General features: G+C 35.7%; 1 protein-coding gene across 1 annotated transcript; it reads right to left on the bottom strand.

The window, feature by feature from the left end:
* Window positions 1–16,422: 16,422 nt before the first annotated feature.
* Window positions 16,423–18,461, bottom strand: LOC122358429 (chymotrypsin-like protease CTRL-1). Its single transcript, XM_043258229.1, has 7 exons — window positions 18,388–18,461; window positions 18,193–18,293; window positions 18,032–18,111; window positions 17,849–17,930; window positions 17,050–17,230; window positions 16,834–16,964; window positions 16,423–16,745 (listed from the first exon to the last, which is right to left on the bottom strand). The coding sequence occupies exons 1-7, from the start codon at window positions 18,440–18,442 to the stop codon at window positions 16,584–16,586; spliced, it is 792 nt and encodes a 263-aa protein (XP_043114164.1). The 5' UTR covers window positions 18,443–18,461; the 3' UTR covers window positions 16,423–16,583.
* Between the last annotated feature and the right edge of the window lie 388 nt (window positions 18,462–18,849).

Raw genomic sequence — 18,849 nt, 5'->3', positions numbered from 1 at the left:
ATTAAAGGAAACATAGAAAGCTTGGAATTTATGCGCTGCATTAAACCCATCCAAAGCACACACACAGCAGTGGGCAGCCAATGCAGCAGCATTCAGGGAGCAGTTGGGGGTTCAGTGCCTTGCTCAAGGCTCTGACCTCAATCATGGTCAATCAGTGCTGGGGCTCAAACCTGCAACCTTTGGGTTACAGGCCTGACAAGCTATGCATTAGACCATGATTGCCTGAGTTAGTCTTTCTTTCTTTTTTTTTTTCTACATGGCCAAAAAGTAAAAAACGTCAATGAGTTAATTAAATCAGACTCTACCATCTTCCCAGAATTGAAGATTGTATTGGAAATGCTAAATTTGTAACCAAATTTGACTTGCTTAAAGGATATTTGCAGGTACCACTTGCTGAGCGAGATTTAGAGATCTCAGCTTTTGCTACACTACACACACCAAAAAAGGTTCCATACAGCACCAAAGGCGATTCTTTGGTTCGTAATTACTTTTAGTGTTGTTTAGCACCGATCTTTAAAGGTTAAAAATAGGAAGCATAATAGCACATTTGTTAATATGTGTTACACAGAACAATTAGATATCATATATGACTACCACAGATGAGCCAGTATGCTTCTATATGATGCATTTACTTAAGACGAATAATAAGTAACCAGTTCTTACGAAATTGCATCTTCAAAACAAAAAAATATTGCACTAAATGCTTACTGAGAAAAAAAATACATTCCATTCCATTTTCAAAACATACACATTTATTTCAGCAGAAAATAAGCCATGGAATAAACATAAATTATATGCCTTGTAATCAAATAATATTTTTTTGGAAAGACGTGTTAAAATATCTTCATCGTTCATAAAAATAAATGAGGCAATTAACACTGCTATACTAAGCATGTTGGCTATAATGAAACACAAGAAGTCTCCTCTGTGCTATATTTGGACACAATCTTTGTCCTATAGAATTTTATCAGTGCTATTCTTTTTTTGAGAAGCTTTATGTTTGAACTAAACTTGCACCTTTTTCATTACACACAGATATTCCCTGATGATGTGTTATTTTCTCTAGCATTAACCTATCGTGGCAGTTAAATTGTTAAAGATGCGGGCTTTCAGTAAAATGTAAAAAATAATAATAAAATCTTTGGTCAAGGGCAGCCCTACTAGAAAGAGCACATACTTCTAATTATTATTAGGCAAATAAGAAATATTAACAAACAAAAAGATTTGCATGACAATCAAGATGTGGCTTACCCATGTCTGTTAAATGTCCTAAAATGTTAAGAAGAGCTCTTTTCATCCAACTTGACAATATACTGATGGTTTGTACATTTTCTTTAGATTTTTCACTGATTTCTGCATAAAGCATCTGTAACAACAATAGGAATAATTTGCTCAAATATAATTTCAAACCCACACAACTCACTCAAACTGATAAACAAAAAACTAGTTCTTAAAAAAAAGCAGCCACAAAAACTTTTAAAAGTAGCCTTATGTAAGTCATGTGTCATATCTTGTGAGGTGATAAAGTCACTTATTCTCTCACAATTAACCCACTCCATATAGACAGTTTGAGTCTGAGAAGACCTGTTTCAAATGAAATAAATAGCAGTCAAACCCAATAAATCGACACATCAAAATAACTTAATGTACAATCTTCAAGATATGATATTTAGTCATAAAAAGTGCAAGTACCAATGACTTGAGTTATTTTTTGCAATTTGGGGGAGTTCACAATGGTTTAATTTGCAAAAAGTATTGTGAATGAGATAACATTATGACACTTACTTTAGGTGTCTTGTTGATAATAACTGTAACCTCTTTGCCTGCTCTGCACTGTGAATCACAGCAAATGTCTCTCTGAAAAAAAGTTATATAGAGAAATAAATGTTGTAAAACAATATGATGTGATAAATACACGTTGTGCATGAGGTAAATCACTTAACTTACTTTCAGTGATTTCCAAAAAGCTAAATCTTCATCTTCTCATTATAAACATTCAAAGAAATGGTGTACTGGTGAAATGGGTGCTACAGAAATTTCAGCAAAAATGTTTCTGATATTGCAAAACTTCTCACAGATAACCTTCATAAAGTTGATTCTTTTAATTGGAACATTGAATGTCAGCTTGCGTTTGAATATTTTCATTGGCTATGTAATGCTACTGTCCTTTCTGCCCCAGACTTCTTAAGGCTGTTTAAACTTGTGGATGCCAGTGCTGTTGCTGTGCTCCTACAAGAAGATAACCAAGGAATCGATGTTTAAAAATTAAATTGTCATTAAGTTAACTATAGCACCATCGAAAAAGAAGTACTGTCGAAATCATAATGATACTCCTAATAGTCTTGTGTGAACTCTGTATAGCTAAACCTGTAAATTCTGCGCCTTATTACAAGTATGGTAGAACCATCACCTCCACCACAAAAGAATGCTTTCTATGTAATCTTCCTGACTTATCTCAATTCCTTAGCACATCCAATACGATGAAAAAACTTTATAATATAACAGAAACTATGCACTCTCTTTTTTCTATTCTAGCAATTTAGATACAGTTGCTCCTTTACACTTCAGAAAGATGAAAGAAAACAATCCGACTCCATGGTATAATGAAAACAAACGCACCCTAAAGAGAGCAGCCCGGAAAATGGAGCCCAGGTGGAGAAAAACTAAATTAGAAGTATTTCGTATTGCCTGGCAGGAGAGTATCCTGTCATACAGAAAAGCATTAAAAGCTGCTAGATCTGATTATTTTTCTTTTAGAAGAGAACAAACACAACTCCTGGTATTTATTCAATACAGTGACTAAATTAACGAAAAATAAAACGTCAACAGGTGCTAACATTCCCCAAGAGTATAACAGTAATGACTTCATGAATTTCTTTACTTCTAAAGACTGATACTATCAGAGATAAAATTGTAACTACGCAGCCGTCAGCTACAGTTTCACATCAGTTAGTAAGCTATAGATCCCCGGAGGCAAAATTACACTCATTCTCTACTATAGGAGAGGAAGAATTGTACAAACTTGTTAAATCATCTAAACCAGCAACATGTATGTGTAACATCCAACCAGCAGAGGGAGCCCTCGCCCGAGTACTAGCTGGACTCCCGCTCCCTAGTTCTTCTCTGATCATTTCCTGTTTGGAGGCCTTTATATTCAGAGGCTCTCCAACAGGAAAATGCGAAGTATTGCCAGTTTACCTGCCTTACTGAGCGTTTATCTTTCTACCCGTAGCTATCTTGTGTATGATCATTGCCTTTCTGCCTGTTTCTCGATTTTTGCATTTGCCTTGCTGTTTTGTCTGCCTGATTAGATTGCTATTAACTATTAAAAGATCTGCTTCATAGATCCTATTTTGACCATTATTAATTTATCATTGTCATTAGGATATGTTTCCAAAACCTTCAAACTGGCTGTAGTTAAGCCTCTTATTAAGAAACCACATCTTGACCCCAATGACTTAGTAAATTACAGACCAATTTTCTAATCTCCCTTTTCTGTCAGAGATACTAGGAAAAGTATCCTCACAACTATATTAATTTTTAGAAAAAATGGTCTTTAGACCGTACCATAGTACAGAAACTGCTCTCATTAGAGTTGCTAATGACTTGCTTCTATCATCGGAATGGGGTTTTATTTCGTTATTAATGCTATTAGATCTTAGCGCAGCATTCAATAATATCACAACATTCTCTTGGACAGACTAGAAAACTATGTTGGCATTAGAGGAAGCGCCTTAGCATGGTTCAAATCATGTCTATCTGACCACTATCAGTTTGTAGTATTAAATGAGGAGGTATCACACTGCTCACAAGTGAAATATGGAGTTCCTCAAGGCTCAGTGCTAGGACCGTTACTTTTCAACCTATACATGTTACCTCTGGGAGATATTATCAGGAGTCATGGTGTTAGCTTTCACTGCTATGCTGATGATACTCAGCTCTATATTTCAGCGCAGCCTGGTGATACACAACAAATTGAGAATCTAACAGAATGCATAGTCGATATAAAAAACTGGATGATGAGTAAGTTCTTAATGCTAAATTCTGAAAAAAACGGAGATGCTAATAATTGGACCTAAAAACCCCACATGTAATTTTATTGCAGATTCTTTGTCCAGGTGTCATATGTAAACTTGTAACCATATTTACTCTTGTGTGTGGGGTTTTGTGAACTGAGCAGTTGGTTTGTGTAGTTCAGAGTTTTGTGTAAAAGGTTGTGCAAAGAAGGTTGTGAGTACTGTTTGTTTTGTGTTAAATCGTAAATGTTTCATCAAAGGTGTACTGGTTTATTTTACTCTTTTGCCTGCTTGACATTGATATTTGTATTGCTGCTTGGTTTCATTTTTTTTAATCACCACCTGCATTTTGCGGTTATCAGTGTAATTTAAAGGTACAAACTGTAAATTTAACTTAAACCGTAAAACCTTTGTGCTATATTTTTTTAGCATAAATTTTATGGAAGTTGTTTTACGGTGTAGGTATTAAATACCTATTGCTTCACAAGCACCATTTGTTCTTCTAAAGCACCACTGTGCTGGTGTACAGACCTTATTGAAACAGGGATTTGAGCATATCCATATAGAATGTCAAATTTACTTAAAGGGTTACTCCACCCTAAAATGAACATTTTGTGATTATTCACTTACACCCATGCCGTTTCAAACCAGTAAAAGCTTTCTTTGTCCTTAGAACACAATTTAAGATATTTTGGATGAAAATCAGAAGACTTGTGACTGTCATGGTCCAGAAAAGCCTGAAAGACATTGTCAGAATAGTCCATCTGCCATCATTGGTTCAGTGTAATGTTATGAAGCAACGAGAATACTTTTTGTATGCAAATGACATACGCTCTCGGTTTTAACCCAAAATGTGTCAGATTGTGTTCCGAAGACAGATGAAGATTTTATGGGTTTGGAACACATTAATAAGAGAGATTAATTACCAAATGTTCCTTTTCGGGGTGGTGTAACCCTTTAAGGATGGCTAAATAAATGGATGGATTATTTAATTAATAGCAATAACCAGAATTTACTTCTAGCTTCTGACAGTGAACAGGGTTCAAGATTGGTCTGGTTAGCATGAACAGAATGGACTTCTACCAGCGTGCTTTTAAAATGTTACGAAAAAAAGTTTCTCCTGTTTGCTGTCTTTGACATCACAGTTAAGGATAGTCGATTTATATTTACATTTACGTTTAGTCATTTAGCAGACGCTTTTATCCAAAGCGACGTACAAATGAGGTAGACAATAGAAGCAATTTAAATCAACAAAAGGGCAGTAGTGCATAAGTGCTCTGAGTGGGGTCTTGGCTTACCTAACGCAGACACAAGGCTTTTTTTTTTAAAAGAATAGGAAAGAACAAGATAGGAAAGAGCAGGAGAAGAAGAAGAAAGTGCTACCGATGTTGGGTCAAGTGTAAACGAAAAAGATGAGTTTTGAGTTAGTTTTTGAAGATTGCTAGTGACTCTGCTGCCCTAGTGGCAACGGGCAGATCGTTCCACCAGCGAGGAACAGACCAGGTGAAGGTGCGCAAGAGTGATTTTGCACCTTTTTGTGATGGTATTGCAAGACACCTTTCGTTTGCAGAGTGTAGGCACCTGGAGGGAACATATGATTTAATTAGTGAGTGTAAGTACAAGGGAGCATAGTCTGTGATTGTCCTGTAGGCCAGCATCAGGGATTTGAATTTGATGCGGGCATCTATAGGAATCCAGTGTAAACTAATGAAGAGGGGCGTGACGTGGGCCCTCCCTGGTTCGTTGAAGACCACCCTTGCGCTGCTTTCTGGACAATCTGAAGATTTCTGGTTGTAGAGGCTGGGAGGCCAGCAAGGAGGGCGTTGCAATTTATATGGTCGATAGTTAGCTTAAAGTTTATTCACATGGACTAAAAGCCACAATACTACAATACAGATTTTCTGACCTAATAAATGTGTTAGTTAAATTAGGTTTTTTTCCATTTACCATACAGTAAGGCCACCTAGTGTCATTCACCATCTTTGTAGTGTCTATAAAAATATGTAACTAAAGCTTTAACCAGTACAGTTACTACAAAAATGTTAAAAAATATGTTTCAGGAATATTTTACTTACACCATGTAAAATGACACATTGTTGTTTTTTAATATGCAAAGAGGATGAACATGATGTATATAAAGGAAACAAATAGAAAAAAGTTAATGTTTTTAAAAGAAAGTATATGATTATGTCAGTTATAGAGGTTTATTCATTTCTGTACATATTTAATGGCCTGGTAAACTTCAGTGTTAGAGGGGAAAAAATTGCCTGCTGGTGAGGGTGGTCTGATTAATGCAGTGGAACATTTTATTTCAGCCTACATTGGGCTGGCTAAGTAATTTCCACAGATCTCAAATAGTTACATTTTATAAAAATCTGATCACAACCTAAAGTGTGAGAATTTTAAACATGGTGATAAACGACCGGAAAGGCTGTCTTTTTTGAGACTAGCCTTACCAAAACCATTTCCAGAGCATAACTTAATAAGCAAACGTTGATGAGTACATAATGCATTTAAATGTCACTGTAACTACAATAGGAGAGCAGAGACCACCTGTAAAGTGAGTTAAGGGGCTTGACATTAATAACAAAAGCCACAGTTTGCAGATCACACCAGGACATCGACACATACATATTGATACCCACACACTTGCAATTTTGACCATGACCCCGCATGCAGCTGACTCACTTTGAAATAGCCTGCATCATCTGTGTATGTGCATGCAAAATTGGAGAGAACAAAGTGAGCAGTTTGCAGTTGAGGTTAGAGTTGGAATTAGCAGAGGTCTAAATATGTTTCAAGGCAATAATTTACATTGCGATAAAATACATTGCTCACTTCACATATTTTTGTTTCAGTGCTACCTGATATGCATTTTTTAACAGCAGACATGTCTGTGTAAAATAAATAAATAAATAAACAAATAGATAAAATAAGCTTAAAACATTTAAGTACATGATCATTTATAAAATTATGTTTATCAAAAGCAGGCGGCAGATCCTTTTCCTATTTAGTATCCAAACTCTGGAACAATCTACCTAACACTCTTCGGGAGGCAGATACACTTTTTCAGTTTACATTTAGATTAAAGATTAATTTCTTTAACCTGGCCTACACATAGCACACTAATAAGCTTCTAGTATTCAAATGCGATTGTTAGGCTGCATTTTGTTGATCATCCAGAACTGGGAACATTCCCCATAACACACAATTTATTCATTACATCATAAGAAGAATGGCATCTTTTCTTTTTTATTCTGAGGTCACTGTAGTCACCGGATCCAATCTGTATCCAGATCAGATGGTGGATCAGCACCTAGAGATGAAGTCTACATCCCTGATCATCAGCAGAGACCAGGACACCCAGATGAACCACAGGGACAGATCTCCAGTGAAGACCTTGATGGCTATTGGGTCCAGACCACAAAAATCAGATGAGTCTTGTGTCAGATGAATCTAAATTTGCTGTTAGATTTGAGCTGCTGGTTTCATCTGGCGAGAGGAGAACTGACCCAGGTTTTTTCTCCATTCTGTCACAGATGGAGTATTGGTTTCTTGCCGATGTTGCCACTGCCTTGCTTAGTTAAAAACTAAAAAATTTCCAGCAATTATCAGATTTGATTGCAGAGATACTATTTCAACTAATTGAGCTGGTCAATGATACATCACTTATACAATATGCTCTCCTGATACTGTTAAGTGCTTTGACACAATCTGTATTGTTAAAAGTGCTATATAAATAAAGATGACTTGACTTGACAAAGTTTAAAATATAATCAACACAGGTTAAATGACAGAGTAATGGTAGAATCGTATTCTGATAGAGTTAATGGTATATACCATAAAACGTAACATTTAACTACCTAATTTGTCACGTTGTAATGCCAGTGATGAATTAAAAGCACAAAATGAAGATTTGTAATGAAAAATGACGATATTTAGACTTTGAAAATGAAATGAAATCGTACCCCATCTATTTTGTAACTGTTTTGTAGATCTATCTGTAAATGATTCATCCATGTATGTTTCATATTATATTTCTTTGACCTTCAAAATGTTTTATCAGAATACTTGATCTTCCAGTAAAATGGCAGACTTCTTTCTGGTGACGTATGCTGGACCCAAAAACGTTACAATCGACTGCAAGCTCACGTTGACTTTTTGATCACAACACCCACATTTCAAACTCCAACCAACATATGATGGAAAGAACCAAGTCCTACTCCATTATTATTATTTTTAGCATTTACAATAATCCAACACAGCAACATCTGTTGCTAATTCCATTTCATCATGACTTTAAGGGGATTTTAGTCATCGGAAAGCAATCTGTCAATAATCTACTATGCTCTTACAATTAGTTTTTTTTCTTAACCAATCTTTTTTTTCTGCAACTACTTGCATTTACAATTGAAAGAAATTAAAGCGATAGTGCAATCTGACTAATGAGAACTCCTTTCATAGTTTCCTAAAGCAACACTTTCATTTTTTAGACAGCTGATGTATAAAGTTTCATAGTACAAGCAGATAAATAACTAGTCTTGTACAAAACCTTACCAATTTGGCATTTGGTGTTAGCTATAAGACCTTAAGGGGTAACCACATAAGCAGGTCAACTCTACCTCAAAAGTTAAACTAAGTGGGCCACTGTTTAAAATGCTCGGAAACTGCAGGGTGTAAACAGTTTGAGTCCAGTTTGACTCAATAACAATATTAACAGTATCAAAGCTTGAACAAGGGTTCAAACAAGGAAACTAATGAAATTGTCAAATCCTGTAAGTCTGACTCATGCCCTCCACATACATGTAAATGTATAGACCACCCTTGCAAGGGTCCTAGCGAAACCTAACTACAACCAGTCTGCCGTGGGTCATCAGTTCTCAGAAACCTTTACGTACACCCCCTTTCAGTGTGACAAGCTTCCTGCACAGATATGTGACGAAATGCAGCTTCCAAATGAAGCAGAAATGCTCTTTAATTATTATTAGCCTAAATTATTTTCATTTGTATGTCAACAAGCCTGGCCAAAGTGCAAAGTGCACAAATAGAATAAAAATCGAGTCCTTTTTAGGCAAGTTAGTATTACTGGGGCAAAACTGAAATAAAAACTACAATAGTTTACTTTGAACAAGAATAACTATCAAGATGACTAGAACTTACACAAAATACATGAATGACAAGTAGTTCCCAGTTACCACAACCTGACATCAGACTGAGCTCCGTAAATACAGGCTAGTCAGAAGAACAACGAATGTCAAGAGTTGTGGTTGAGTGAAAAACGTAGAGTGAGAAAGAGAGAGAGACAGAGAAGGAGAAAACAAGAAACAGATAGTGAGCACTGAATGTGTCATGAATGAATCTTGAACGGGGAACTCTCCAGTCGTGGTTTATCGTGAAATTCGTTGTAACTTGTGGGTTTGCAGAGAGATGAAGAAGCTAATGGAGACCAGCTTGGTTACTTGTCAGCAACAACAGCGTACGGGAACTGTGACGACTAAAATGCAACTTTTCCATGTCATGCTGAATTGAACCTTTCTTTTTACACACTGTATTTCGAGGTTGTCTGTTAAGTCTCATCTTCAGTCAAAGGATGTGATGAGCAGTGCATGCAGTTCCTGTCGAGTTTGCAAGTGAAATGCTGTATATCTGAAACCAGGACTGCACTATTAATATAACATTAAACATCTTTGTGAAACTGTAAACTAGAACATGACTGAATGTCAGTAAATTTTTTCTGTTTTTGAGGCTATCAGTTTGTCAGCAAACATGGTTATAACATATACATACAATTTTGCGCACTCCAGGGGGGTTATGAACATAAAATTGTCCATCCTTGGCTTCCTGTTTCACAGAAACATAAATAGGAGGGAAAACAAAGTCCAAATTCCCGTAATCATCCTTCACTATGAGAAAAAAACAAATATATCTCTGATGTACGGCAAAAGATAACCGAGCTTTGCAAATTAGTGAAGTCGCTTTAACAAAAGAGCTAAAGCGTGTGAAAATTCCCATTTCCACAACCAGGGTTTATAATCAATGAATTTACAATTGACAGAAAATGTTATGAAACTACTTGGAGGAGAACGTGTGTCTATATCATCCTAATGCATGGTAAGAAGGAGAGTTTGAGTGACCGAAGACTCTCCCAAGGACCACAGCTGGAGAATTGCAGTCTCTGGGTCAGAAAACCTGGTCAAACAGCACCTACATATTTTTCTCCTAGACATCCTGTTTAAAAGCAAAAAATCAATAAGTGACTGGCTCTGTAAGAAATCTTATAATGGGCCATGTTCAATCATCTATCAACCGTACAATAATTTAAACTCAAACCTCAAAACCAAGTTTTTCCTATGACCATTCCAGTCCTCTGACCTGAACCCTATAGAATATGAGTGAGCTGAACAGGTGAGAAGAAACACCAACATGGAGTTAGGTTCTAAAGAGTCTGGAGTGATTCTGGATGAAGTAATGGTCTCGAATCTATAATCACGTGTTCTCTAACCTCATCAGACATTAAAGGAGAAAATGTAGAGCTGTTAAACTGTTTCAAAAAGTATTGAATATAAGGGTGCAATTAATTGTGGCTTATCTGTATTATAGAAAACATTTATTTCATAATGATATTTCCCCCCATTTTAAATTCTTATTTTTTCAATAAAATACTGTGTTAACAATGCAGATTTATTTTTACAGCCTTCTTTGATCATGTTTACCAAGGGTGCCAACAATTCTGACAATGTCTGTATATATGTTTGTATGTATATATGTATGTATGTGTGTGTGTATGTGTGTGTGTGTGTGTGTGTGTGTATATATATATATATATATATATATATATATATATATATATATATATTTAAAAACATTTGTTTTTAAAAATAAATACACTAATACTGCAAGCATTGAAAATGTTAAATGTGTTATTAATATTACGTACCATTTATACGTAACACAATATGATTATTATCAGCTTATTACAATCAAACATACAGGTCATGCACTCTGTGACTAAACCTGCCTTTTTAGCCCATAGTGTTAAACAACTGTCTACCATAATTCCATAGAATGCTGTTGGGGTCGGTATGGGTTTAGGGGGGCTGCCCCGATGCACATAAGTAGGATGAGTAGCCCCTGGGGTGAGTAATGCTGTCCACTGACACGTCTGTCACTGGCCACACAAATCACATGTACGTGTAACCTTTAGTAAGGTGAAAAGTGTGACATCTCAAAACCAGTTCCATTGTGTCATGACATTTACTGCCCATTTTTGAGGTCTGGCTCTGAACAATGCAGCTCTGTCTAAATATCTTTGAGCTTTTTTGAGGTTGAGAATGTGGATTTTTTTTTTTTTGTCTGGAGAAAACAGATTTTGTTTTGAAATAACTCGCCTTTTAGCATGAAACACCCCCATCCCACCTACTCCATAGCTTTAGTGTTAAGTTTCTTGTTCCTCAGAAATGCACTCACCTAACCTGCTTTAGAAGAGATGTTCGCTGAAGGTTCACAGTGGCTCCAAGAGTTGTGGTTTGACTACAGGTATTTCCCTGCACGTTCACCCCAAATTTACATCATGTAAAAACACAAACACCACATTTACCACAGTTATTTTAGACATATGTACATAGATGACTAGATTTACATGCCTTAGGTTTACTCCAACAAATCTACAGTATGTGCATATATAGCAAATTCTGCATAGCATTATGTGCTTTTGAGTATGTTATCTTTTTTTAACAGGTACAATGTGAAGAAAAAGTCTGGGAATGAAACTGTGTGAGGGTGAAGTGTCATGTGAAACCCCCTTTTTAGCCCACATATAGCTTTGCTAACGGAACCCTTTATACTGTAGCATGTCTCCCAGTTCAAATTTCTATAAAAAGCAGGTAGTAAGGAAATTTTTTCTTCAAAGATTACTAGCCACCCTTAGGTGCAACAGTCCCTCAAATTAGTTACAATTGTAATTTGTTTAATTGGAGTAAACATACATTTTTCCTCTCGATAACAAAAAAAAGGCTTAAAAAAATGATAGTTCTGGTCCTTGATTCTGACTGGCTGAGTCAAGTTCGAAACTGTTCGAAACATAGACGCGTATAGATGCCCCATTCGACTGCTCCAAGCACGTATACGCATCCGCCATCTTTGACTAGTCCACTTGATGTCATCAAAGACTATAGAATACCCAAGACATGTCACTCGTATAGTTTTAAATGGGGAAAACTCCAACGTTAAAAATAGCCACATTACCGCATCTGCCGTTAGAAGTGCCGGTTGCTATAGAAACAGTCAGCATTCTGAGACATTCAGTGAATACTATGGTGAATGAAGCTACAAGACTGCTACAGTACAGCTTATAACACTACACACACACACACACACACACACACACACACACATATATATATATATATATATATATATATATATATATATATATATATATATATATGGTTGCAAATAACTCTTCAAACATACACCATTGTTTACATTTGTATGTTGCTTGGCAGCCACTTTGTTTGTACCACAACCGTTTCTGTTGTTTGGTGGATGAATAATGTTTTAATATATATATATAATTACACTTTATTTGCTTGATTTGTTTTGTGAAATCTTACTACTTATATGAAATAGCCTCCTGGTTTCCTGGTTTATTGCTGGCTTCGCGTCGTGCCTAACAATACCCCTTAGCTAGTTAAACTACGGCTTCTTGGGGCTTATTGCTTTATTTTACAAATTTTGACTAAATATACAGTGTATTTAAACAAAGCAAATAATATAAAGAAGCAAATAAGCAAACAGTATCAAGAAGCAAAAGAAGAGGTTGTAGTAATTTTTTTGTTGTTGTTGTAACATTTGTTGTGGACAAATGAGTATTTAAATCTGCAGTCTAAGTTTTGCCTCCTTGTCGCCATCTCTTCATTTAAACAAGCCAGGTCTGCAATGTTCGATTTGACCAACTGAGGAAAAAAGCATTACAATGTGATTTAAATCTAACAATCGGTTAGCTCATATCACATTAAACCTTGCAAACTGTTATTACTGTTATACTTTATTCTCAGATTATTAATGTTAACAGCATAAGCATTGCGTGACTATGTGTATGTAATATGTATTAGCATGCAGATTTCAATTTCTGTACGGTTTCGTCTAATTTCGTATTAGGAAAAGCAAATAATCTTCCCTTTTGAACTGGTTCTACTTTCCCCCCAAAAAACTCACTCTGTATGATTTATAAGCATTTTGAAAAGTGTGGACGTGGGGAAATGCTCTGAAAAGTCACCTTCACCTTGTAATACCTATGTCATACCTGTGTCGTTATACAAATTCATTTCCTGATTTGTCACAAAATCTCACACACATATTGGTTTCTATGTTTTATGGGGACTATAAAGAAAAAAAGTCTCATTTGTAGGCCTATATAAGGTAATGATGATAAACTGTATTCAGTACTTTAGTATTTATTCTTTTTAATATGCAGCATGTAAATGAACACAGACCAGATGTTCTTGCCTCACACCTAGCATATTTTCTAAATAGATTATTACCGACCTCTAGCGGGTAATCAGGAGCAAAGTGGGCGTAACATTTATTTTTACAAATATTTTTCAGTTCACTTCAGTGTACATTCATGACATTATTCTTGTAGGTTTGTCATTTATAATAATTGCCATCATTATATATTTTAGTCATGCTCTTTTGCCCCATTATTTCCGGAACTGAAACAGGAAACCAGTAATGCGATGTCATAGTAAAGTCATATATCACCAAAACATACATCACCTAAGTTCTACACAACTGGCCTAGAACCGGATCTACCAGACTGTTGCACAAGTAAATCATAATCCTAAATACCAGGAACAGACTGAGGGTTATTATTCTCAGAGTTAAGTTTATGGTTGACATTTCCTTGTTAACACCATTGTTTTGGGGCAGAAGGAATTTTGCAATAATCAATTAGCATTGTGTGCACTGTTACAGAACAATGGCAATAGCTTGTTACCTTTTTCTGTATATATATATAATTAGTTTGTTTGATTGCCTTATTTTTTAGTGCATTTTGATATTTGTATACACTTTTTACTTGTTAATATTTTAAAGTAGCTTTTATTTTTAAATGTACATTTTTTTTCTAATTTGTTTCAGTAATTGCACGTTTTGTTTTAATTTTTTTGTAATGATTTTTTACGAGTTTTAGTTTTAATTTTAGTACTTTTAACTTCAACTGACTAAAATCAGTTGCAAGGAAACATTTTTTAAACTAATATTTAGAATAATTTTTTTTCAGTTAACAAATCTGAAGTATTTTTATACTATATATTTGCTTTCATAATAAAATGCTTATTAAATTTTTTTTTGTTTAATAAGTCATTGTTTACTTTTTTAGTAAAATTCCAAAATACATTTCTTAAAATCACTTGTGCATCTGAAAAATGACGGCTTTATCCAGTTACCGAGCCACTAAGTGTAAGCAGGCTAATAGACAGTCATCAGGAAAAGGCATTATAACTCATTCGGTCAAAAGTGCAAGTCTGAAGCAATCAGAATTATTCAGAACTGTATGAATGTTTTGTAAGAGCATTTTTTCAATGTGTCATCACATGACTTTAATAAGCCATGAAATTACTTCATAAGCGGTATCAGTTTGTAAATGTTATGTTTTCTCCATTATTTGGATTATGGCAACGTATCATTATTACAGTTGTAATTTCAAGTGTATTTCTCATGTCAAGTCAAGTCAAATCGACGCTATTAATATAGCAATTTATAAGATACAGATTGTGCCAAAGCAGCTATACAGTGCTGCAGAAACATAGTGTGTCTATTATGCAGGAAAACAATAGTAAACAGTAAAAAGGTGTCACCATCCAGCTCAGTTTTCTTAATAGTGGTAAAGGTTATAATGAATTTAAAAACATCTTTACAGAAAGTATGCAGTAATAATAAGTAATAAGAGGATTTCCCAGTTGTTCTATATTCTTAAAATAAAGGTGCTTAAAAGGTTATTTACAACGATGCCATATAAGAACCATTTTTGGTTCCACAAACTTTTTTTTTCTATGGCATCTGACTCAACTTTTTTTTAAAGAGTGTATGAGAAGCTGTGCAGGTATACTCTTCAGGTGAGTCTGTTTTGGAGAGGTTTTTGAGTGGCCTGAACATACCCAGAATCTCAAATGTAGACAGGAAGGTAATTGCTAAAGTTTTCTCTAAAAGGTTAGAAGCTGTAATTCCTCATGTAATCTTTACTGATAGAATTATTCAAATCAATACATTTGGAAGCTTTTTAATGAACATTTTCAAAGACCTGTCTTAAGTGTAAAATCGAAGATGAATTTTTTTTTAATAGTCATTTTACATGTTCTTCAGACTTTCTGGTTGGATATTTTTCAAAAAAAAGAATAACATATATTGGAGATCTCTCTGGACCTCGACCTTGTATGTGTATTTATGGATTTCATATGACATCCGGAGCTCTTAAATCCAGCTGCTCAAAATTTACTGCCAGGCGCTGCATACTACAGCACTCCAGTATGTAACCATGGTTCCTTGAGGGAATGCATGGAAGTGTGGCCAGCAGACCGAGAGGCATGACATTAGACGCAGCTGCTATCAGACCCAACGGTCTCTGAAACTGCTTGACAGTGAGTGACCGGCCTTCTCTCACTCTTGTAACTTCAATGAGGATGGACTTGATCCGCGCAGGAGGCATTTCATGCAGGGTGAGAATACAAGGCTGAAGGTATTGGTCCTGATATTGGTAAGCTCGCCCCGAAAGCAAACCTTCCTGTGAGAGGGAAGAATTGAGACGTAGAAGTACTCTCACCCTGCACAAAATTTCTCCTGCATAGATCTCTCAAAAGCTGACTCTGCATGCTCTGCTCTCAAGCAGACAACACACAAACTGTATTTAATATAGAGCGATAGGACCCGTCTATGACATATGCCCTTCCATTGAACTGATTACACATGTGATTCACTCTAAAGGGTAACTTATTTCCTCCGACTCAGCTCGAGTTCCTGAAGAGGAATCACCAACAACTATATTGATAGTTTTTTTTTTTAAGTCATTTTAGTTTTACAAACCTTGGTACTCTTCAAGTTGGATGTTGAAGAAAGCACAGTATGGAATTATATGGACCATATTGAGATTAACATACTGGGTGCCTTAAACAGTTGTATTTTATTTATTATTATTAGCATCAATGCAATTTTTTTGTCCTGGCAATTGCTTTGTTTTTGACCGTAACAGTGTAGTTCTTTTACTACGATGCCTCTGAAGGCAACTGTTAAGTTTATTTTGTTATTGCTCTTCTTGCAAATAAAGGAACTGGTCTGATATTGACTGTCTAATATTACATGTCATTAATTACACTCTTTTACACACATTTTTTTTTTTTTTTTTGCATTTTATTTATACTCATTTATTGAAACATTATTTGTGCAGCTGAAACAGGAAAACAATATGAAGTCACAGACCACAGCATGAAGTCATTGACTGACCCAAACCCATAAAGAGAAAGACCACCAACGGGGAATCAAAGACAGGAAATAAATATTCAGACTGGTGCTCTAGTTGAAAGCAATAGTCTTGTTGATCCAGGAACGCAGCTGGGAGATGCTGGTATAGACTGCAGGGAAACGGGGGTCACAAGTGCTTCTTTCCCAGGACACAGAGCCCATCAGAGTCCAGACCCCTGAATTCTCACACACCAGAGGACCACCAGAATCACCCTGTGCAAAACACACATTTCACACTTAACAAAAGCAACATTTATACACTAATGTGTTTCTTCTTGATCTGTCTTCTTGATCTGTATACCTGGCAAGATGAGGAACCGGAGGCCCCAGCACAGATCATGGCATCAGTGATTCTGCTCTGACCCCACATCTGTCTGCACACATCAGTACTTATGATGGGTGCAACTGTTTGCTGCAGGATCTCAGGACTCGCTAAAAAATGAGAAGGAATCATGACATATTGCATTACAGTAAACAGATGTGTTGTTATTCTCTTTTCATTTTACAGGTAACTTACTTGTGGTGGCAGTCTGGCCCCAGCCAGTGGTGAAGCAGCGGGTTCCAGGCACAATGCTGGTTTCTGATGGAGCCAGACATACAGGAGAGATACGAGGAGTAAATGTGACTGGAGACGACAGTTTCAGAAGAGCAATGTCATTGTTGAAGGTTGCCTTGTTGTAGTGCGGATGGGTGATGACCTGCGTACATACAAGATGGATTATCAGTTAGTAGTAAGAGATGTCTTTTTAGAAGGTGAATAGTATTTAATGTAAGCATGTACTTGTGTTTTTATATTGCGGTTTGAATGTTCTAATTTTCTGTACTGAATGTTATATTTGTTAAAAAAAAATTTGTTAACTGTTTATTTTGGTAGGTTTAGGGAATACAATAGCATACATTTTATACATCAAAACTTCAATTAGAAAGAGACATGTTGACTGATATTTTTATCAATTTGCAACTGTAATATTGAGTTCACTGATATTTTTTTTTAATTAGGGCTGTTTAATCAATAATGAGAAATATGTCAATTAAACAATAAAAATAATAAAGGCCAAAACATAAATCAAAATCATTTTGCAACATTTAGATCACACCTTTACTTAAATTGCAGGATATACTACTACTACTACTACTACTACTACTACTATTACTACTAAAATATTTATAATTAATATATTTTTGTAGAGTAATGATGACTTGGTTATGTTTAAAAAACAAAGTAATGAAAGACATTTTTTAAAATTATTTCTGTATTTAATTGATATTTGCAATTTAGTTTTCTTTGATACACTGAGATCATACAGCAGTGTTACCTTGGAAACTAGTTGGATCTGGATGGGTTCATCGTTGGATCCACGATTATGTTCTCCAAGAATGACTCGGTGAGAGCCGACCCTAAAAGGAGAAATAAGCATAAAATGAATATATGAAAGGCCAAAACAAAGTATTAATGAATTACTGTTATATGTGATATTTGTCAGGTTAAAGACTCTTACTCGACAGCGCATTGGGCAGCAGTGAGAACCCAGTTCTGGTTGATCAGGGACCCTCCGCAGAAGTGGAAACCATTGGCGAGCTGTTTCAAAGGTAAAAGCATTATAAACTTGACTTTTAAAACAAAGCAGACAAATGTGTGTTTGAGTAACAAATGAGTTACCTGAAGAGAGACCTGCCAGGGCCAAGAACCAGAGATGGCATTCTGTCCGTTCACAATCCTGCTGCCGATCGTCTGTGGTTTAATCGCAGGAACTCCACAACCTGTTATTACAGAACACAACATATTGTTCATGAGAAAAGAATGAGACAGAAAATATTTCTATCATTATTCTTGTAAACTAAAGCAGACACTTACCCAGAGCAGAGGCCACCAGAGCAAGGCAGGTGATGGAGAAGATTGTGAAGGTCATGATGTAGATGAGTGTGTGATGTATCTCACTGATGTATCTGTAGGTCGTCTCTCTCGCTTTTATATCATTTATAGCAGCTGATCAATCTGAGACGTGATGGAGGTCCATCCCATCAGCTCCAGTGAACTCATAGCCGAAGAATGTATACATCTATTATTACTGAAGACAGTTTTTATCTTCACTGTCCAGAGCTGATATTTTATGTTCAAAGAGGATTACTGCTCCTTGTTTGACCTCACGAAGGGCTTTAAGTCTTCTGACTATTTCCTTGAGAACTATCATGATTTAAACTCTCTCATTGTATGTTATGAAATGTTTTGGATTAGAAGTAGTTTTTGTTGTTGTGTTGAAATTTCAGTCAATTTATCATATAAATTACTTCCTGCTATACTTGCAGTAAAAGATCA

Source organism: Puntigrus tetrazona, chromosome 15 (assembly GCF_018831695.1).
Source record: "Puntigrus tetrazona isolate hp1 chromosome 15, ASM1883169v1, whole genome shotgun sequence".
NCBI classification, from domain to species: domain Eukaryota; kingdom Metazoa; phylum Chordata; class Actinopteri; order Cypriniformes; family Cyprinidae; genus Puntigrus; species Puntigrus tetrazona.
Note: the sequence above shows the minus strand (reverse complement) of the source record. Positions and strands in the feature narration are given on the sequence as shown.